We start from the raw sequence: 17,919 nt of genomic DNA on the forward strand, positions 1-17,919 counted from the left end.
GATTACCCAATCAGTTCAGGGGGTTTAAAAATACAAATAAGCAAGACAGTTTCTCCCAAAAACCACCTTTCAAATTGTTGAAGGTTTTCTGTATTTTAAACCTTCCCTTGGGCATTTCTTTTGCCTCTTAATTTTCAGTCTTTAATCTTCATCATGTGTCTAATTGCTGCTTCCTTAACACTTGGAGATTATCTTTTAAAATTCTTGTACTTAAATTAGATCTTTGGAGTAAGAGTTGGAAGTTATCTCACCGAGTTTCAATGCTCTGTCCACAGACTGCTCCAGCACAAATCTTATGGTCCTGGTTGTCCCAGCTTGTGACTGCCAAAAATGGCCGTTGTCCCTGCTGCTGTTTGGGAGAGCTTGCTTCGGACCTAATGAGGAAATTGCAAGTTCCTCGTGGTCCACAAAGTGCCTCTCCTTTCTTCATCGCCCCTACAAGGTGGCTTTGACCCCATAGGGTCTACCAACAGTGGTTACCGGCTGGACTTCGCAGCAGAAAATAGTGGAGCCTGCTATTTTTCCAAGTCGTTCTCGCCGCTATGTTAACTGGAAGTCAAGCCCATCCTTTTTTGTAGATGCTTGACACATGTACAAAAGGAGCTTGGATCCCAGCATTGCATCCGCCATCTTGCAGGTTTTGATTTCCCCCACAGGCCTTGGAAGCCACATTCCTAAAACTCTTTATCTCTGACAGGGAGCCATTTCTTTCTGTGTTCCTTCTTCACAGAGAAAGGAACCATTTTCTGTATAACAGGAGGCAGGGGTAATGTCTTTTGGCCTTCTGCATTGATGACGATCTGTTCAGATCGACACTTTGAACTAAATTTTAAAAAATGCTACTAAAGAAATGACACAATAATTTACATCAATCTGTATTTGCTGCTGTTACTTGTAGTAGTAATTCACAAGAAAAAAATATATATAAAAACTATGAATGCCATTAGGAAAGACTTCTGAGGGGTTTATACCAAAATATTGGAAGCTGTACAACATGAATGTCGAAAAAGAGAGGAGAAAAAAATTCAAATTTTTCTCTGCCGCTTCAGGAAATGTAGCGTAATTTCCAGAGTAAATAAGATGAGGCTGTCCTTTATTTTGCCCAAGAAATAATCTCACCAGGCTCAAGGTTGACTCAGCCTTCCATCCTTTCAAAGGTAGGTGAAATGAGGACCCAGATTGTGGGGGCAATAAGCTGACTTTGTATAAATATACAAAAGTATGAAGGCTATTGCTTAATGCATTGTAAGCCGCCCTGAATCTCTGGAGAAGGGCGGCATATAAATTAAAGCAAGAAAAAAGAAAAAAGAAAAAAAGAAAAAAAATGCATGGAATCCAGGAATACAATATTTTAAATCTTATAGAAGAATGATGAATACCCTTATCATGCATGCCACAAGTCACATCTTCAACACTGTATGGAACAAGAACACTTCAGAGCTGGATCACTGTGATGTACTTAGATTCTGAATTTGAAAGACAACTATTGGAAGAACATATTTAAAAAAAACACTTACAAATTAGGAACATAGCATTTTGCAAAAATACAATCTAGAATATTTTTTTTTAAAAAAACTTGGCAGCTGTACAATATGTGCATTTCAATTCCCAGACACATCTAGATATTTAGGAAGAAACAAATGAGTGACTTTTATCAATACAATATAAAATGGATATGGCAGGGGTGAAATTCAGCAGGTTCTGACAGGTTCTGGAGAACCGGTAGTGGAAATTTTGAGGAGTTTGGAGAACCGGCAAATACCACCTCTGACTGGCCTGAGAGTGGGGTGGGAATGGAGATTTTGCAATATCCTTTCCTCATGAGTGGGGAGGGAATGGAGATTTTGCAGTATCCTTTCCCTGGAGTGGGGTGGGAATGGAGATTTTGCAGTATCCTTCCCCTGCCACGCCCACCAAGCCACACCACACCATGCCCACCAAGCCACGCCCACAGAACCGGTAGTAAAAATATTTGAATTCCACCACTGGGATATGGTCAATCTTAAATTGTATTCTGGGGATTTGTTGTAACAGAAATTATCAAAGTTTCCACAATGAAAATAGCACTGATGATTGTTCTGGGACAGGGGAATGTGTTTACCAGTAGTGATTTTCTATATCACTAAACAGCTTCTCAGCATTTATATGGAAAATATTCCTTGAAAGTAGATAATTCATTATTAATAAATGTCATTTTGTAGTCTGTTTATTTTAATAACCTTTTAAAAAGGTTTAACATAATGCAGAAGTCCATATTTGCCAAGACTGAAAATAATGTTTAATTTAAACTTAAACAACGCTGAATTGTTTAAAAAGAATATATTGCAGTCTCTACTTTCAATCTGATAAACTTTGGGCTGTCCATAAATGGCTCTCTAAGTATTAGCAATGTTAGTTTTGTTTTGTGGGAACCTGCCATCAGTTTAACAGAATTGTGTTTATTGAACAGATTGCAATCCCCTTTGTTCTTGTGTCATGTGCATTTGAAGCTATTCAGGTCACAACCCAGCTATCATCTAAAAGGTAAAGCTTTTTAGTTACTTTTTCACTTACTGAATCAGAAGTTGCTTTGGGATTGATAATAGAGGAAAATTAAACTGTTTGTAGGCTGCTACTTTGTAAATTCCATCATTAGTTTCAGTTCCCAAGTTTTTCCCCATTCAGAAAGTATTCAGTTTTTGTTAGATTTCTCTCCTTATGTGTATCAATATATATTGACACACACACACAAAATTAAGATTTCAGTCTCTGCATAATGAACAGGGATTGATACCTTTTTAGTTCCACTCAAATGCTGAAAATCCACACATAACAACAGATTATTAGATGAAATGTTTTTTCTTATCAAAGTAGGCTTTTTAAAACATTCATGAGAGTTTAAATGCAGGCAAGCATGCCCGTCTACTTACTAACTTATTATGGAGGCAAATTCGTATAGAGGACAATACTGGAATATCACTGTCCAGTTAATAGGAGTCTTCTCTTTCCTCCCCTCTAAAGACAGAGGGGAGTAGTTTGAATTATTGAAGAAATCACAGTTTGGCATACATATACCTCCATGTGGAGAGACTACATTGATGATTTAAGTTATGTCTTGGAGAAGAAAAATGCAGATCAGTTCTCCCTCTGTGCAGTGGCTGTTCCTGCTGAATAGGTAAATGTTTGAACTCAGCTGTAAAACTGAAACTTAGCACATTCCAAACCAAGAAATTTCAGTGCCATTATTAGTGCAATCAATAGAAATTGATTTTGATTTTGATGTTCTGTGCATATGTCAAATCTATGCAGAAGAGAGGCTCAGATCATCACTGCTGATCAGATACCATCAGTGATTTTGATGGTATCCAACTGAGTTATCTATTTTGCAAAGAGAAGGAAGCTTCTGAGCAAATTTGCATGAAATGTTTTTTGTCTTGTTCTAATGGCCTTCTAAGGTAAAGTTAATTTACAAAACTGATCTTGATAATATGAGTGGATATAATTTGTTAGAGGCTGTTGTGATCGTCTTGCATTAATGCCATAATGCAGCACATTTTAATGAGTTTTCACACTCTAACTGATAGCACTTTTATAATTCTTACAAATTAAATTATTACAGTTAATGACCCATTTCTTTTTCGAGCTACTAGGTCAGCTATGTGTAGCATTTTAGCACAATTCTGGAGTAAAACCAGCCATTGGTGATTTAGAACAGTATCCATACTCAAAATATTTCAATTATTTAATGAAAAGATAATGATAACGCAAAGGTCTTTAGTGGTATTTGTGTTTACTTGTTCCTAGTCTTTTTCTTTTTTCTTTTTAATTGAAATGTGCTTTCCCAAACAAATGTGGTCTTGGATACCTCAGATATAGGTAACTAGTTTCTTAAGCCTTAAGGCTAAAGGGAAATAAATACTCAATGATCTTTGAACCAGGTGGACATCATTTTAGGCCTTCATGACACGGTGATAAATATTAGCAAATGTTCTTGTGTAGAACCTATGTAAATACACATAGTCCTCGACCACAGTTGAGCCCAAAATTTCTGTTGTTTGTTGTCAGTTTTGCCCCTTTTTTGCCTCAGTTGTTAAATGAATGAACAAAACCCAACAAACATTTGTGTTTGCAAGCTGTGCAGTTCTACATTTGACAGTCAGAGACATGTGAAAGTGCAGCAGAGGGGCATTGTTGTCCAAAACTGCCTTTTGTGGGGTTTGTCATAGAAACAGCATTCTGAGAAACTGCTTTAAGCCGATTTCTAGTCTGTAAGGATGAGTAGATAATATTGAATAAATGTAGTAAAGTGGTTATAATTCTGAATTAAGACTAGGGAACCATAGCTGTCAAGGTAATTAAACGGACCAAAAGAAAGAGGAGAATCAGGTATACTGTTTGGTGTTTCTTGGGAAAGAATTGGAATATAAATATCATAAAACTTTGAAATCTGGCCAATCCTTTGTGAAATTTTGGAAACTTGAATTGTACAATTTAGTACGGTTCCATTAATCAAGAGACTGTCAGGTCCCTGGAAAAGATAGGTAATAGTTACATAATAAATTATGTAGAAAAGTCATTAGCTGTAAAAACAAAGAACAAAAACCAGGCCTAATTTTGACAAGTCATACAAATCAGCCTACTTTGATTCTGCTCATTTCTCTGCCTGTTCCATGTTTGATAGTTAACATATAGTATGGTTGCCCTGATATTCTTAAGACATTCAATACTGAGAAAATAGATCAAAAGAGAACTACATTGTACCTCAGAACACATCTTGTGTTCTTCGAAGCTTTATTGAACTGTGAATTATTGTCCTTTTCTGACACACTGTTTATTTTTTTCCCCCTCAGGCTTTTTCTCATTGTTCTTGTGATTTCAGACATTATGGCTTTGGTAAGCTACTATTGGACATTTTGTACAAATAAAATCAAAACCCAGAGAGCTTTGCTAATTCAATCAAGGGATATCTGAATTAGCCTCAGACTTCAAAGTTCCTTGAATTAGGTCAGTGAGTTGACTTTGAAACCCTGCATAAATTGCAGAAAGGCCCTCTCTCTTTGAAATAATTTAATGAATGATCAAAAAAGTTGTAAGTCTATATTATCACTTCAATTCTTTTATGGGGCCATTAAGTTAGCTTCTACTAAGTTTTCATCTACTTCATACAGAATTTTAAAGTCTGAGTAAAAGAAAATATCAGATGCACCTGCATACCTGCTATAATTTTTTAAATCTTTTCTTCCCTACTTTCAGAACAAAAAAAGAGTCTCCTTTAATTTTTCAAAGGAAATACCAAATTATCAAGCAAGATGTAATGAGAAATACCACTCAGAACGGTTCTGAATAAGCCTATTTTTGTACATAGTGGGAGATTTGGGTGGGTGGATCAGGATCCATCAAATAGATTAAACAATTATAATAAAATAGCATTTTAAAAAATTAAAAACTATGCTTACCCTAAAGTATATACAATGCCTGTAGTGTATGCACATAGCACAACTTGGCTAGAAAGGATGTGTCTTTGGAACAGTAATGGAAGAGGTTTATGCTTTCAAATCTATGTTCCCTTATTCCTCCCAGTGGAATTAGTTAAATATGACACGCCAACTTTTGTTCTATCACATCGTAAATAAATTGTTTTGATTGAACTGGTCCAGGAAATCTCATAAATAGGAGGAAATACTTGCAAATCCCAGGCTACCTATTGTTGAGTCCAAAATAAAGGTGAAAACTTCTTAAATTCAGCTACATTTGTGTAGTTTTGGCAGCTACATTTGTGTGGTTTTCTTGGCAGCAATATAGAAGGATTTTGCCGTTCCCTCCCTCTCCCTCCCTCCCTCCCTCCCTCCCTCCCTCTTTCTTTCAAATTTTTCAAATACTCAATATATTGTACAGACATGGGATTTCCTGGTATTATCCCACCCAAATATTAACCTGTTCTGACCTTACTTTATTCTGGGGGCAACTGTGGTTGACTAGGTATCCCCACCTAATCTGTAGAATCCTCTTAAATGCCATCTTCTAAGTTTTACTTGTCAGCATTTTAAAGTGGATAAACACATGATAGCTTTGTAGCGGTATAGCTAGACAACTGTCTTAAACTGAATCAGAACTTTTGTCCATCTGGCCAAATGGTGAAATAAATTAATAGAATTCTTTTTATCTCTGTTGCTTTCTCTTCTACTAGTACAACTGCTGACCGTGAAGAGGAGACTGTTTTGCCATATTCATGAGATGGGGAAAATTACACTAATTTTTAGACAATAAACTGTAATCACTATCTCTATGGCTTCTTCAGCATGCCTGCTTTTCAGTAATGGTATCATTTAGGTTGATCATTAATGCAGCTATAGGGAATTAAAGCTGAAAGAGAAACGACTAGCCAAAGACCATTTAGAAGGCTGAAGCAGATGTTGAGAGAAGCATGATTGTTCCAGTAAGAATCATCCTATCTCAGCAAGCAGTAGCCAACAAAATAGAAAGGAAAAGCCAGACATGATTACGCTTTGGGTCATTTTTAGCAAACATGGTAAAGAAAATGCAGGTTGGTTGCTCTTGGCAGCAGCTGTCTGTTTGTGGAAATATCTGTCTGGGCTCAAGGAGTTCATAGCCAAATACAAAATTTACAGTAATTTAATCAGTTTCCTTTTGGGGATGGGAATATGTGTTGTTAAAATCACTCTTGACTTGTAGCAATTGTCTGAACTGGTCCTGCAGGTTTTTTGGGCAAGATTTCAGTAATACTTGCCCTTGCCTTTTTCCTAGGGCTAAGAGAGAATGACTGGCCTAAAATCACCCATCTGGTTTTGTGCCTAAGGAAGAACTAGAACTCACAGTCTTTAACCACTACACCAGATTGTTACCCATTTCCTTTCTTAGTGACTTGTTATCTGGCATACAGTATGTACTTGTTTTTATTCACTATAAATATTTTTCGGAGACTGGTCTACCTTTTTTTACAGATGGATTTACATGTCCTGAACAATCTGCTTCAAATATACACTTCAGTTTTGTCACTTTTATTGGGCAATGTACATGTACTGAATATAGTTGTTTTTTAATTTTTTCTAGCACTTCTTCTTTCTGGTTAAAGATTACGGAAGCTGGCTAGACATTGGAACAAGGTACAGATCATTGGTTAGCTTCTCCCGCGACTTCTTCTTCCACCCTAATGTTACAAATATGTGCGGTTTACCAGTCCAACAGTTTGACCAAGAACGTTGTGTAAAAAGTGGTTCTGCAAAATGCTGCTTGTTGTTCTGTTCAAAGAAAATGGATTCATGACTTCCTAATTTCTTACCCCTGTTTATTTTTTTCCTTTCTTTTGTGTGTGCGTGTGAGTGTGTGTTTGCCTTATTAAGTTGGGTAATAGTATGTTGCTTGGGCAGCAATTCTCAAACTGTGAGACATGATCTCCTGTGTAAAAGAAAGTAGACGCAACACTGACAATAGGGTAAAATAATAAGTGAGCCAAGTGACTTGGAAAAACATATGTAATTCTAAGAAAGAGGAAAAAGCATGATAAATTTAAAGTAACCCTGATTTTATTTGCATAAGATAAGGCAAAGAGAGGCCTAGAGAAGCTTACAAGATTGATATCAACTCTGAGGTTGGCCATGTCCAGAAACAGGTATGGCAGGGATTCCAAGAATGTCCTTTATTGTTCTAGGATAGTACAAAGGAAACTTGAAAGCCTGTATAATTTATACCCTTAATTTATTTCTATCTTCACTGCTGTCAGTGTTACTTTCCTTTTCCTTCTAGATTATTTTTAACCTTATTTCGAAGTGTTACATTTTGAGGTGAATTACATCTTCTTAAAAGACAGATAATCTGCAGTCTTCTTAAAGTGGAACTCCGAAGTATGGGAAGACAGATTTATATTTGAGCACTTTCCCTTGTAAAACAACCTCTGCCTCTGAAAAACTGGTGCTTGAAAAATATACTTTTGGGAGAGTTTTGCTAAATGATTTTTCTGAACTTAGAAAATGCCTTTCAATATAGATATATTTTTAAAAATTCATTGATGCATCTATTCCGTGTCTCCTCATATTCATACATCCACATATGCCATTTCTGCTAATCTGTAGATTTTTTATTTATATTCAAGCAAGACAAAGAATTTGCATATTCAATATTATAAACATAATCTGTGCTGCCATGTAGGACATCAAATCCTGCCATGAAGTAGGATCCTTTTTTGTTGATACTTTTTTGTTGTTCATTTTGTTGTTGTTCAGCAAACTTTTTTTTGGTTATTGTTCTAAAATTACTATTCCATTTCTCCGTGAAAATTCATCTTCCAAATAGAGCTGCCGGCATATTCTATAGGTTGCTGATAACTCCATATATATTTGAAGACTGCCATTAGATGATAAAAATTTCTTAGGAATTGCTTTTGATTGCATTCTGCTTATAGCTGTTTTTAAAAAAAATTCAGCATTTTTGCATAGTTAATATAACTCACTATGTAAACTTCCTTGCTCAATGGTGAGGTAAGAAGCATGCAAATTTAATAAATATAAGAGAAGAATGCATAAAACAAACTACATATGACTCCTGCCCCCAGTACTTTCTAGCAATCTTAAAAGTTACCATATCTTTGTTATTCCTTTGATCATTTCAGAATCAAGTAGTAAATCACTTGGGTGAATAAGTAATCACGGATTGAACATTTCGTGCAAGTAGAACATTTCTTCACATTCAAGACTATTGAAAAAAATTGGTTCATTAATTGATGTACATCATCCATGTTTGACATAGCTGTTTCATGATACATATTCAAAACAACAGCTGCTTTGGTTTCACTGCTACACCAGTATAAATGTCCATCTTACTCTAAGTTTTACATAATTAGTGCAGTATCTATGTCCTTGCAGTCTTCATCTCTAAAATACAGCATTTGTCTAGTTTTCATACGTCTGAAATGCTTTTATGCTTTTTATTTTACTAAATTTTTCTGGTACTCTGTGCAGAGTATCTATTACTTTTCCTCTAGTAAACCGGCCTCTTTGAATTGTTGATGAGCATATTTGGAATTTGAGAAGCATATCCTGATAATTCACACCAAGTGGCTTTTCCCCCATGAACATTTTCTTGTTCTTGAAACAGCTGCAATGGTTGGCCTGGCCAACCAGCAAACAATTGTATTTTCAGAAGGTAAACTAATTTTTCTGGAGGTAAACCAAGGAAGCTGTCTGTCAGCATTTTCCTCATCACCTCTACCTTAAGCTTACTTTTTTTTTCCTGAACAAGAAAAAAACCCAGGTTCCGTTTGAAGTTGGCAAATACATTTTCAAACAAATCACTGGATATTTTCTAACAATACACAGAACTCATGGTTCAACGATTGTTTAAATCAGAGGTGTCCAACCTTGGCAACTTTAAGACCTGTGGACTTCAATTCCCAGAATTCCCCAGCCAGCTGTACTGGCTGGGGAATTCTGGGAGATGAAGTCCCCAAGTTGCCAAGGTTGGATACCCTTGGTTTAAATCATACCTGACAAAGTACCTTTTTAGTGGGAGTCTTGTGAATTATGAATAGATAATTCCCATTCTTCCTTTGACTCAGAAATGAGGCTAACATAGTTCCCTGGTTTTCTTTATAGAATGCTATAAAGTGAAATGGCATTTACTCTCCTCCTGGATCAAGAGGGCCGACATTGTTTTAAAATGTCCTGACCCGCTACTTAACTTTTAGCTACATATGAATGCATAGTCTTGGAGACATAAAATTTAAGCTCTTTATTTAAAAAAGAAGTGCCTCCAGGTTTGCTTTTGATGCCTGCTTTTCACGATCAGGAAAGAATGGGAAGAATCAGCACGGGAGGCATTTAAAACTTTAAAAAGAAGTTACTTCCTGATGCATCAACCAACCTCTTCAGATCACAGATTATCCCCCCTACTGATGTTCCTTCTCTAATCATGACTAAATATGAGCAGTTTCCGAATCATGCTGCGTCCTCATCCTGATTAGCAGCGCTCTTTGTAAGCTTTGATTGGCATGATGAGAATGCCTTGTTCAGACTCTGCTAGGCAATGCTAGCTCAGCGGTAGAACACATGCCTCTGTGCACATGTACACAACCAGTTTTCCGCTCTTCTCTGGAACACGATTCCATACCATTCCATGTGGTCTCGTTTGATCTGAGGTCCAGGATTTTTATTGCAGCTTAAAGGCAAAGCAATAGAAATAGATTTTAACACATTAAATGACTTCTAACAGGAAAAGACAGCTACTATCAATCATGTGGCTAGTTGAAAGTCTTCTAGACTGCTAATGCAATTGATGTCTATAGGTAAGAGTGAAATTTGTTTGAGGTTTACGGGCGTGTCACCTCTGCACTCATTACCCTCTCTGTAAAATGTGTTCAAGAAATGCTTAAACATCACATTAAATTGGTATAAGCTTAGAGTAGCCCCCCCTAGTTTTCCATTCTCTTTAGATAATTTGATATTCAAACAAGTGTCTAGACTTAAGAATGTTTTCTGGATGCAGGATGCAGTTTATATCCAGCCTGTACTAACCAGAGAATGTAGCCAAGATTTACAGTATTTATGGTTATGTTCTCTAGGTAATTGTGATCAGCATGTAACCCGCATTTGGAATATATGCTTATGCTCTAGCTAAACAGTGACATCTGTTTGCCAGTTGCATTGCCCAGGGAATGGAGCCAATGAGTTTGAGCAGGTGCCATTCCTTGTAAAATATTAGCCTGGCTTAGCATGATATATACCCTGGCTCAATGTTTATTGTTTAAAAATGCACACACATGCACATCCAACCCAAACCATATTGCATTTTCTAAATACAGTTGCCTTGCCTCAAATTATTATACTTCATTGCTTGAATGTTCAATCCGATGATTATCCACTGCAGTCCTTAGGCCATCAGGCAAAGAATCCTAGCTTATGCAGAAAACAAATTAAACACAAGTGAATAGCTGTTGCTTCTAATCCATGCTATGCTTGGTCACGGATTTCTGGTAGCAGAGTTGTGATAAACTTCTGCCTAAAGCCTACGACAAATTGCTGCCTCCCAATTCTCTGTTGGGAAAAATGAGAAGGAATGCAGTCATGTTCAAATAAGACATTAAATACTCTTGTTCCTAAGGATCATCTTTATTGGGCAACTGCTGTGTAAAATAAGTATACATTCTTGTCTCTGTGTGTATGTGTTTCATTTGTTCAGACATGGAACAAATATATCAGTTCATTTTAACCATATATCTATATAACTGTTTATACAGTATCTGTCTGTCTATCTTCTTTCTAAATTGTCGACTCTTGACGGGATTTTATACTAAGCTTCCTGCCTTCCTAACTACTTCAGTAATATATAACTTTTAGAATGAAGTTCCCCATGGCAGTTTGTGTTCAGCACAGCAAGTTCTGCACTATGCAAATAAACGTGCTTTCCTTATTTCAGCCATTTATTTAGTAGCATCTTACGATGCTTAACTAAATATCATTAAAAAGTTTGTCTCTGTTCCAAGTTTCTTAGTGTCTAAAAATGACACAAGTAATGGTGGGTGTACAGATAATAGGGGAGAATATGCATTTAATTTAGACTTTGGTAGATTTTGGTAAGAATATAGAGCTGAATCAAAGAATTCACATAAAAAATGAGAATAATTTAAAGGAAGTTAAAAGGTGAATCCAGGAAGAAAGAAGAGAATAATTTGAATTGCAATTTAGCAAATGGATGCTAGATTGATTCTGGACACATTTAAAATCAAAATGTCAAAGATTCAGTTCAAACAATTGTGAATTAGTATTGTCTACTGAATATGGCATGTCAATTGTTTGCTTGACATTTAGCCATATCCTACAACAGGTATTTCTCACTGACTGAGTAGATTCTCTAGAGTTAATATAAATTGAACTTCTGACTTTGAACAAACAAAATATGCAATCATAAATTCCTTTTAATTATTCAGAGTAATTAAAATTTCATCTGAGCTTAGGAAGATTAAAACACAAATTGGAATAGTCATCAAATAATCTCTGTATTTTTTAAATACCAAAACTTAAGTGTGGAGACTTATGCTTTATTCCTCAATTGCATACAACTTTTGGGGAAGGAAAAGAAGATACTAATACAGAATGAAGAACTCATAAGGTTCCACAAAGTTCTACATTAAAATGAGAACAAATTCAATAACACTTTTGCTATCTGTGAAACTACTTGGAAATGAAGAAAAAAATTCAGTTGGATTACAAAGCTAATACTTTCCTCCCAGAGAGGTTGTGTTTATTATAAGAATTTTGGACAACTGTATGGTGTTAGTCAAATTGTTGAAAGAATGGTTTCTGCAGTTTGATTATCCTACCTGTCTATGATTGATTTCTTTATGCAAACAGAGTAATGCTGTTGGTTGGTTCTCGGAAATGTTAAGGGATGGAGGGCAAACTCTGGGCTGATTTTAAAGTCAGGTGGCCTTTAATTCATTCTTTGACAAAGTGACTAAATTAATGGACCAGTGAAATGCTGTGGACATAGGATACCTGGATTTCAGTAAGGCATCCGACAAAGTAGACCATAACTTATTTCTTAGTAAGTTAGAAAAATGTGTGATAGACAGCAACACCACCAGATGGATTCGTAACTGGCTGACAAACCACACTTAGCATGTAATCCTTAATGAAACCACATCTACATGGAAGGAAGCAGCAGGGTACCTCAAGGTTCTATCTGAGGCCCAATACTCTTCAATATCTTCATAAACAATTTAGATGAGGGAAAAGAAGGGGAACTCATCAAGTTTTCAGATGACACCAAGCTGGCAGGAATAGCCAACACCCCAGAAGATAGGCTCAAGATCCAGAAGGATCTCGACAGACTTAAATACTGGGCCCTATCTAATAAAATGAAGGTTAATGGTGAGAAAAGTAAAGTTTTATACTTAGGCAAGAAAAACCAAATGTACAAGTACAGAATAGATAAAATCTGGCTCAATAGCAGTAACTATGAGAGGAATCTTGGAGTCTTAGTAGACAATCACTTAAATATGAGCTAGTAGTGTGCTGCAGCTGCCAAAAAAGCCAGTGCAATCCTAGGCTGCATTAAGAGGGATAGAATCAAGATTACATAAAGTGTTAGTAACACTTTATAATGCTTTGGTAATACCACACTTGGAATATTGCATCCAGTTTTGGTTGCCACAATATAAAAAAAAGTTGTGAAACTCTGGAAAGAGTGCAGAGAAGAGCAACAAATATGATTAGTGATCTGAAGGCTAAAACATATGAAGAACAGCTACAGGAAATGGGTATGTCTAGTCTAATGAAAAGAAGGACCAGGAGTGACATGATAACAGTGTTCCAATATTTGAGGGGCTGCCACAAAGAAGACGGAGTCAGCCCATTTACCAAAGCACCAGAAGGCAGGACAAGAAGCAATGGATGGAAATTAATCAAGGAGACAACTAACATAAAACTAAGACATTTCCTGACAGTGGAACAATTAACATGAAAAGGGTTGCCTTCAGAAGTTGTGGGTGCTCCATTACTGTAGGTTTTCAAGAAGAGATTGGATAGCCATTTGTCCAGAATGGTATAGGGTTTCTTCCTTGAGCAGGGAATGGACTAGGAGACCTCCAAGATCCCTTCCAACTCCATTATTATGTTATATAAACCATGGGTTACGTTGTGGTATTAGCTTTTTGGCCCTGATTGAATAATTGATTTTTTAAAAATTAAGTTTTACCTAACATTTTCTCATTTGTTATTGAAGCTGCCAAGTAAGGTAATTGGCATCAAAATCTCCATGGGCCTCTTGGGAAGTGATGGGTAACCTAGTGCCTCTTTTGCACTGCAGGCAGCAAACAAATTAAATAAATAAAAAATAAACTCTGCATGTAGGACATTTGCAGTTCTGTGTTCCAGTAAATTGGGTAACCATAATTTTCCAGAGAGTCATAGGGCCTTTGATGCAGTATGATCTAATACCCAGAAATAAATCCATCAATGACTGGCATTCTTTCTGCAAATGTCCGGTTAAAACCAGTAATTGATAGATTGCAAACTTTTTCTTTGAATGTACCCTGCCTAAGATTGTCTGTGTGTGTGGGTCTGCGCATGTGTGCGTGTGTGCAAACGTTGTTCCCTTAGATTATTTGATTTGTAATCTGCTTCTTTCTAATGCATCATTTCCTCTTCATTGCAGTATTAGCCATTATGTCATTGTGATGTCCTTCACTATTTTCCTGATGCTTTTAAGTGGAGTGGCCCAGCTGCTCACTACAAAGAGACTGGAGCTTTGGGAAGAAACTAAACGCCATTCATTGTGACAAATTACTGAAGGACTCGTATTGATAGAATCTTCATTCTTCCAAGAGACAGACAGAATTATGAAATTGGCTTCTAGAGACTCCTGAAGAACTTGATGCTGAAGAACATGAAGTAACTTGTCATCTTTTCTCTATGGAATTAAATTTTGCTCCTTCATTTTCCTTCAAAGGAACTTCCGGTTTCAAAGTGAACAACTACTATATATAACCTCGCTTATTGTTAAGGGTAAATGCTGTGCTTGTGTCTACAGAAGGGACTCAAAAGGATGGTAGGAAGATGAACTTTGTTTTATTGGTTTCTCTAGAAGACAAGACAATTAGTTTCATGAGCCGCTAACAAGCTAAGTATTGTGTCTGGTCCCACTCTCAAGCCAGATTTTGGAACAAACAATAGATAGATAAGTTTTTGCTGTGATATATGGCAGACTACTTTTCACTTTGGAAATTCAAATCAGGTTTAAAGATGTATATATCGGGATGCGATTGAAATTTTAATAGTACTTTTTAAAAATTGTGTGTGTGAGTGTGCGCATGAATGGAATTTCCATTTTAAGATGCAGACTAATTATATTTGTTTGCTGCTATTGTTTTCCATCTCTTTTTATAAAACATACCAAAATAGTTTTCATCATACACCGATGATGTGTTAATGTTTGTCCTATTTTCATCTCAACTGCTTCATTTGCTCAAGGCCACTATAAAGAATTGTCTTAAGCAAATATTGAAAACCAGCTCTACCTGTTCAAACTCTGTTTGTAACCATCCAACAAACTATACACCTACCAACTAAACCGATTGAACTATTTAGAAAACCAGTTGGTTGCTCAAGTTATGTGCTTCAGACTATATTTGCTGATCACCAAGGCAAGGAGTTATCTTTAATAACAAATGTTTTCAATAGTAGCTGTTCAGTTAAAACTTTTCCTTAGCTCTCATACAAATTTCAGTTGGATAAGAGCTGTGTGAGATGGTTTTACTGCCACCGTTCAGCACTTGAGCTGAATTTGTTTCTCTTTTAGTATAGGTTAGCTTTTGCTACTGTGGTGCCTTCTTGAATAATTTGAAGCATTGACTGGAAAATGCTTTCCATGCTCTCAGACAGAGGCTTTGTCATGATCTTTCTAATCATCTTTGTCCTGATCCTTTTAATTCAATAGATTCAGCAATTGAATTGAGAGTCTTCTGCTGGGAAAGCATGTAGTATACCATTGAGCTACAATTTGCTCAGTATGAAATCAGCCATTCTCTACAATTACACATTTGAACTAAAAACTCCAGGGCAGTACAATACTGCAGTGTAGTACATTGTAGGGAGAATGGACTTGCAAGTGCATGTAGCTCACGAAAGCCATCATTATTAAGACTTCTAATTTGTCAGTGCAAATAATGATGTCCATGAGAAATTATACTGTGGTGTAGGAACCTGCCATAATTATAAGGAACTGTAAAAAAAAAATCTGTGAAACTTGCACACCATGGTAGCTGTCAAAACTAGTACATATCAGCAATCTGTTCATCCTGAAAATTGCTGTAGCTCTCCAGCTTCTTGGCTCTATGTCAGTAAAACTCTAGAATTCAGCCACCCTAATAGGAATATCCATGTGATAGTAGACAAAAGCATTGATTTGTATTCTTGAAACAATGAAATAACATTCCACAAAAATACTTGAAAATTCATCTGCCAGTAGCTGGTAAGGTCAAGAAACTTGATCCAAGATTAAAAAAAATGTTTTAGAACATGTAAAGACATGAATCTGTTGGCTGCTCTCTTCAACTGCTATACAATCTCAGAAAAGATGATTTTTGTTGAAATAGTTGCCGATAGATGCTGTATTTGTCTCGCTGAGTGCCTTTTTTGACTTCAGATTCTATGTGCACTATACAACTCTAATAACCAGTATTGTTGTGTTGGTTAAGAACTGGAGGACCCTTCCTAATAGAACAAAACAAAAAATAAATCATTTCAAAAAAGGGTTTTTTTTAAAGTGTCATCACTTAAAAAAAACCACCCTGCAAATAAATGCAATGTAAATATTATCTGCCAAAATAAATTATTTAGATTTAAAGAGAAACAAAGGATAGAACTATGCCATGTATGCACTGTGGAAAATAAAGAACACCCACTCCGAAATAGAAGAAGAAGCTTTGTTGGAGTGATGTGATAAACAAAAGCACATTAATGCAGCTTTCACGTATATAAACACATAAGAGTGGAGAAGTATCTACGCTGACTTCTTTTTACTCCCACTGTGCAGTAGAAAGGTTGGTTTGCTAATTCAATTAGTATTGTTTTGGTTGAGTTACAGCGCCACTGACCTTAGTTGACTTCCTCTGATCATGTTATTAATCCTATTAAGGGTGAACACCTTTCAGGGCTATTTTATACATCCCTAATGGAAAATCTGAGGAAGTTATTCCTAGACTTTTTCTGGGCGAAAAGTCAGGAGTGTTTGTCCTTGCTATTTGAAATTTCTCTAGCGCTGGAGAGTTACATAATTCTGACAATTTAGCAGGCTTACCTTGAACAATTGATTGCACTCTGAAATGTCCTATTTGCCTCTTTCTTTTGAACACACATAGTTCCTAGATTCAGTGGTCTTTAATTCCAAGCCAAAAATCTGGGAGAAGGTGAGAAACCAGAGAAGCTAATTCCTTTCTTTATATTAGATCACTAGGAATGAACTACCCTGTTTCCCCCAAAATAAGACATCCCTTGATAATAAGCCCAATCGGGCTTTTGAGTGCATGGCAATAAGGCCAAGCACTTATTTCAGGGTTCAAAACAATATAAGGGTCTTGATTGAATTTTGAGACAAGTAGTTTATTTGTGGATATATACATGGTTATGCCGATTAATTTCCATTGTTTATTACGTTCATCCTTGACTAGTAGTTTGGTCAACAGAAGTCCTTGAGCTGTTTAGAAGGACATTAGTTGAACATTTTCCAAATTGTCATTCAGAGAATCTCTCTCTGCTACCTTGTCAGCAGTAGAATACCTGAGTAATATAGCCTAGAGCACAAAATCAGTTTACGTGGAGTTCTGGCAATGGCAATTGAGTTTGATTGTTTTCTCCTGCTGAACTGAGGATCTACCTAGGACATAACCACTACACTTCACTTGATGTACCCTTAAAAAAAACCATGTTGATTAGCAACCAACACGTCAGCAAAGTCACCCCAAAGTTATTGAACTTAATGGGGCAATCTTGATAAGTTTTTAAAGTTATTTGCAGCAGTGGTGGTCAGTACAGCAACTTCTTTCCTTGTTTTTCCATAGATTTTTTGTTGTGCATAATCACCAATAGGATGATTGGGATAATTTAGCATATTTTCAAGTTTTTTTTTCTTTCAGTTTTTAAGATTATATAGAAATAGTCTTGTACTGTGTCTAGTGTTTTGGAAATGCTATAAAATAATTGTGTATTATTTATTTTATATTGTTTATAATGCACCTCAGTTTCCTAGGACACTGGGTAGCAGTCAGCAAGGAAATAAAAATACACAGCCAAGCAACACACCTTCACCCTCAGGCTCTTGAAAGTTGCAATTTAACAGGTTACTTACAAATTAGCTGCACTGCTGCTCCACTGATTATCTATAATTGCCTTATTCCAAAACAAAAGTTCTCAAGTGGACACAATTCCCCAA

The 17,919-nt window shown here is 36.2% G+C and overlaps 1 protein-coding gene across 1 annotated transcript in view; it reads left to right on the top strand.

Annotated features, from left to right (window-relative positions):
- The window catches only part of PIGN (phosphatidylinositol glycan anchor biosynthesis class N), a 64,584-nt gene extending 49,588 nt beyond the window's left edge, over window positions 1-14,996 (top strand). The window contains exons 26-29 of the mRNA XM_070942564.1: window positions 2,450-2,523; window positions 4,830-4,872; window positions 7,051-7,103; window positions 14,146-14,996. Coding sequence (XP_070798665.1) covers window positions 2,450-2,523; window positions 4,830-4,872; window positions 7,051-7,103; window positions 14,146-14,269 — 294 coding nt within the window. The 3' untranslated portion in view covers window positions 14,270-14,996. The remainder of the gene's footprint in view (window positions 1-2,449; window positions 2,524-4,829; window positions 4,873-7,050; window positions 7,104-14,145) is intronic.
- The last annotated feature ends 2,923 nt before the right edge of the window (window positions 14,997-17,919 follow it).

The sequence above is a fragment of the Pituophis catenifer genome, unplaced genomic scaffold, assembly GCF_029215685.1.
Source record: "Pituophis catenifer annectens isolate HBS135680 unplaced genomic scaffold, rPitCat1.0.hap2 SCAF_3, whole genome shotgun sequence".
Taxonomy (NCBI): Eukaryota; Metazoa; Chordata; class Lepidosauria; order Squamata; family Colubridae; genus Pituophis; species Pituophis catenifer.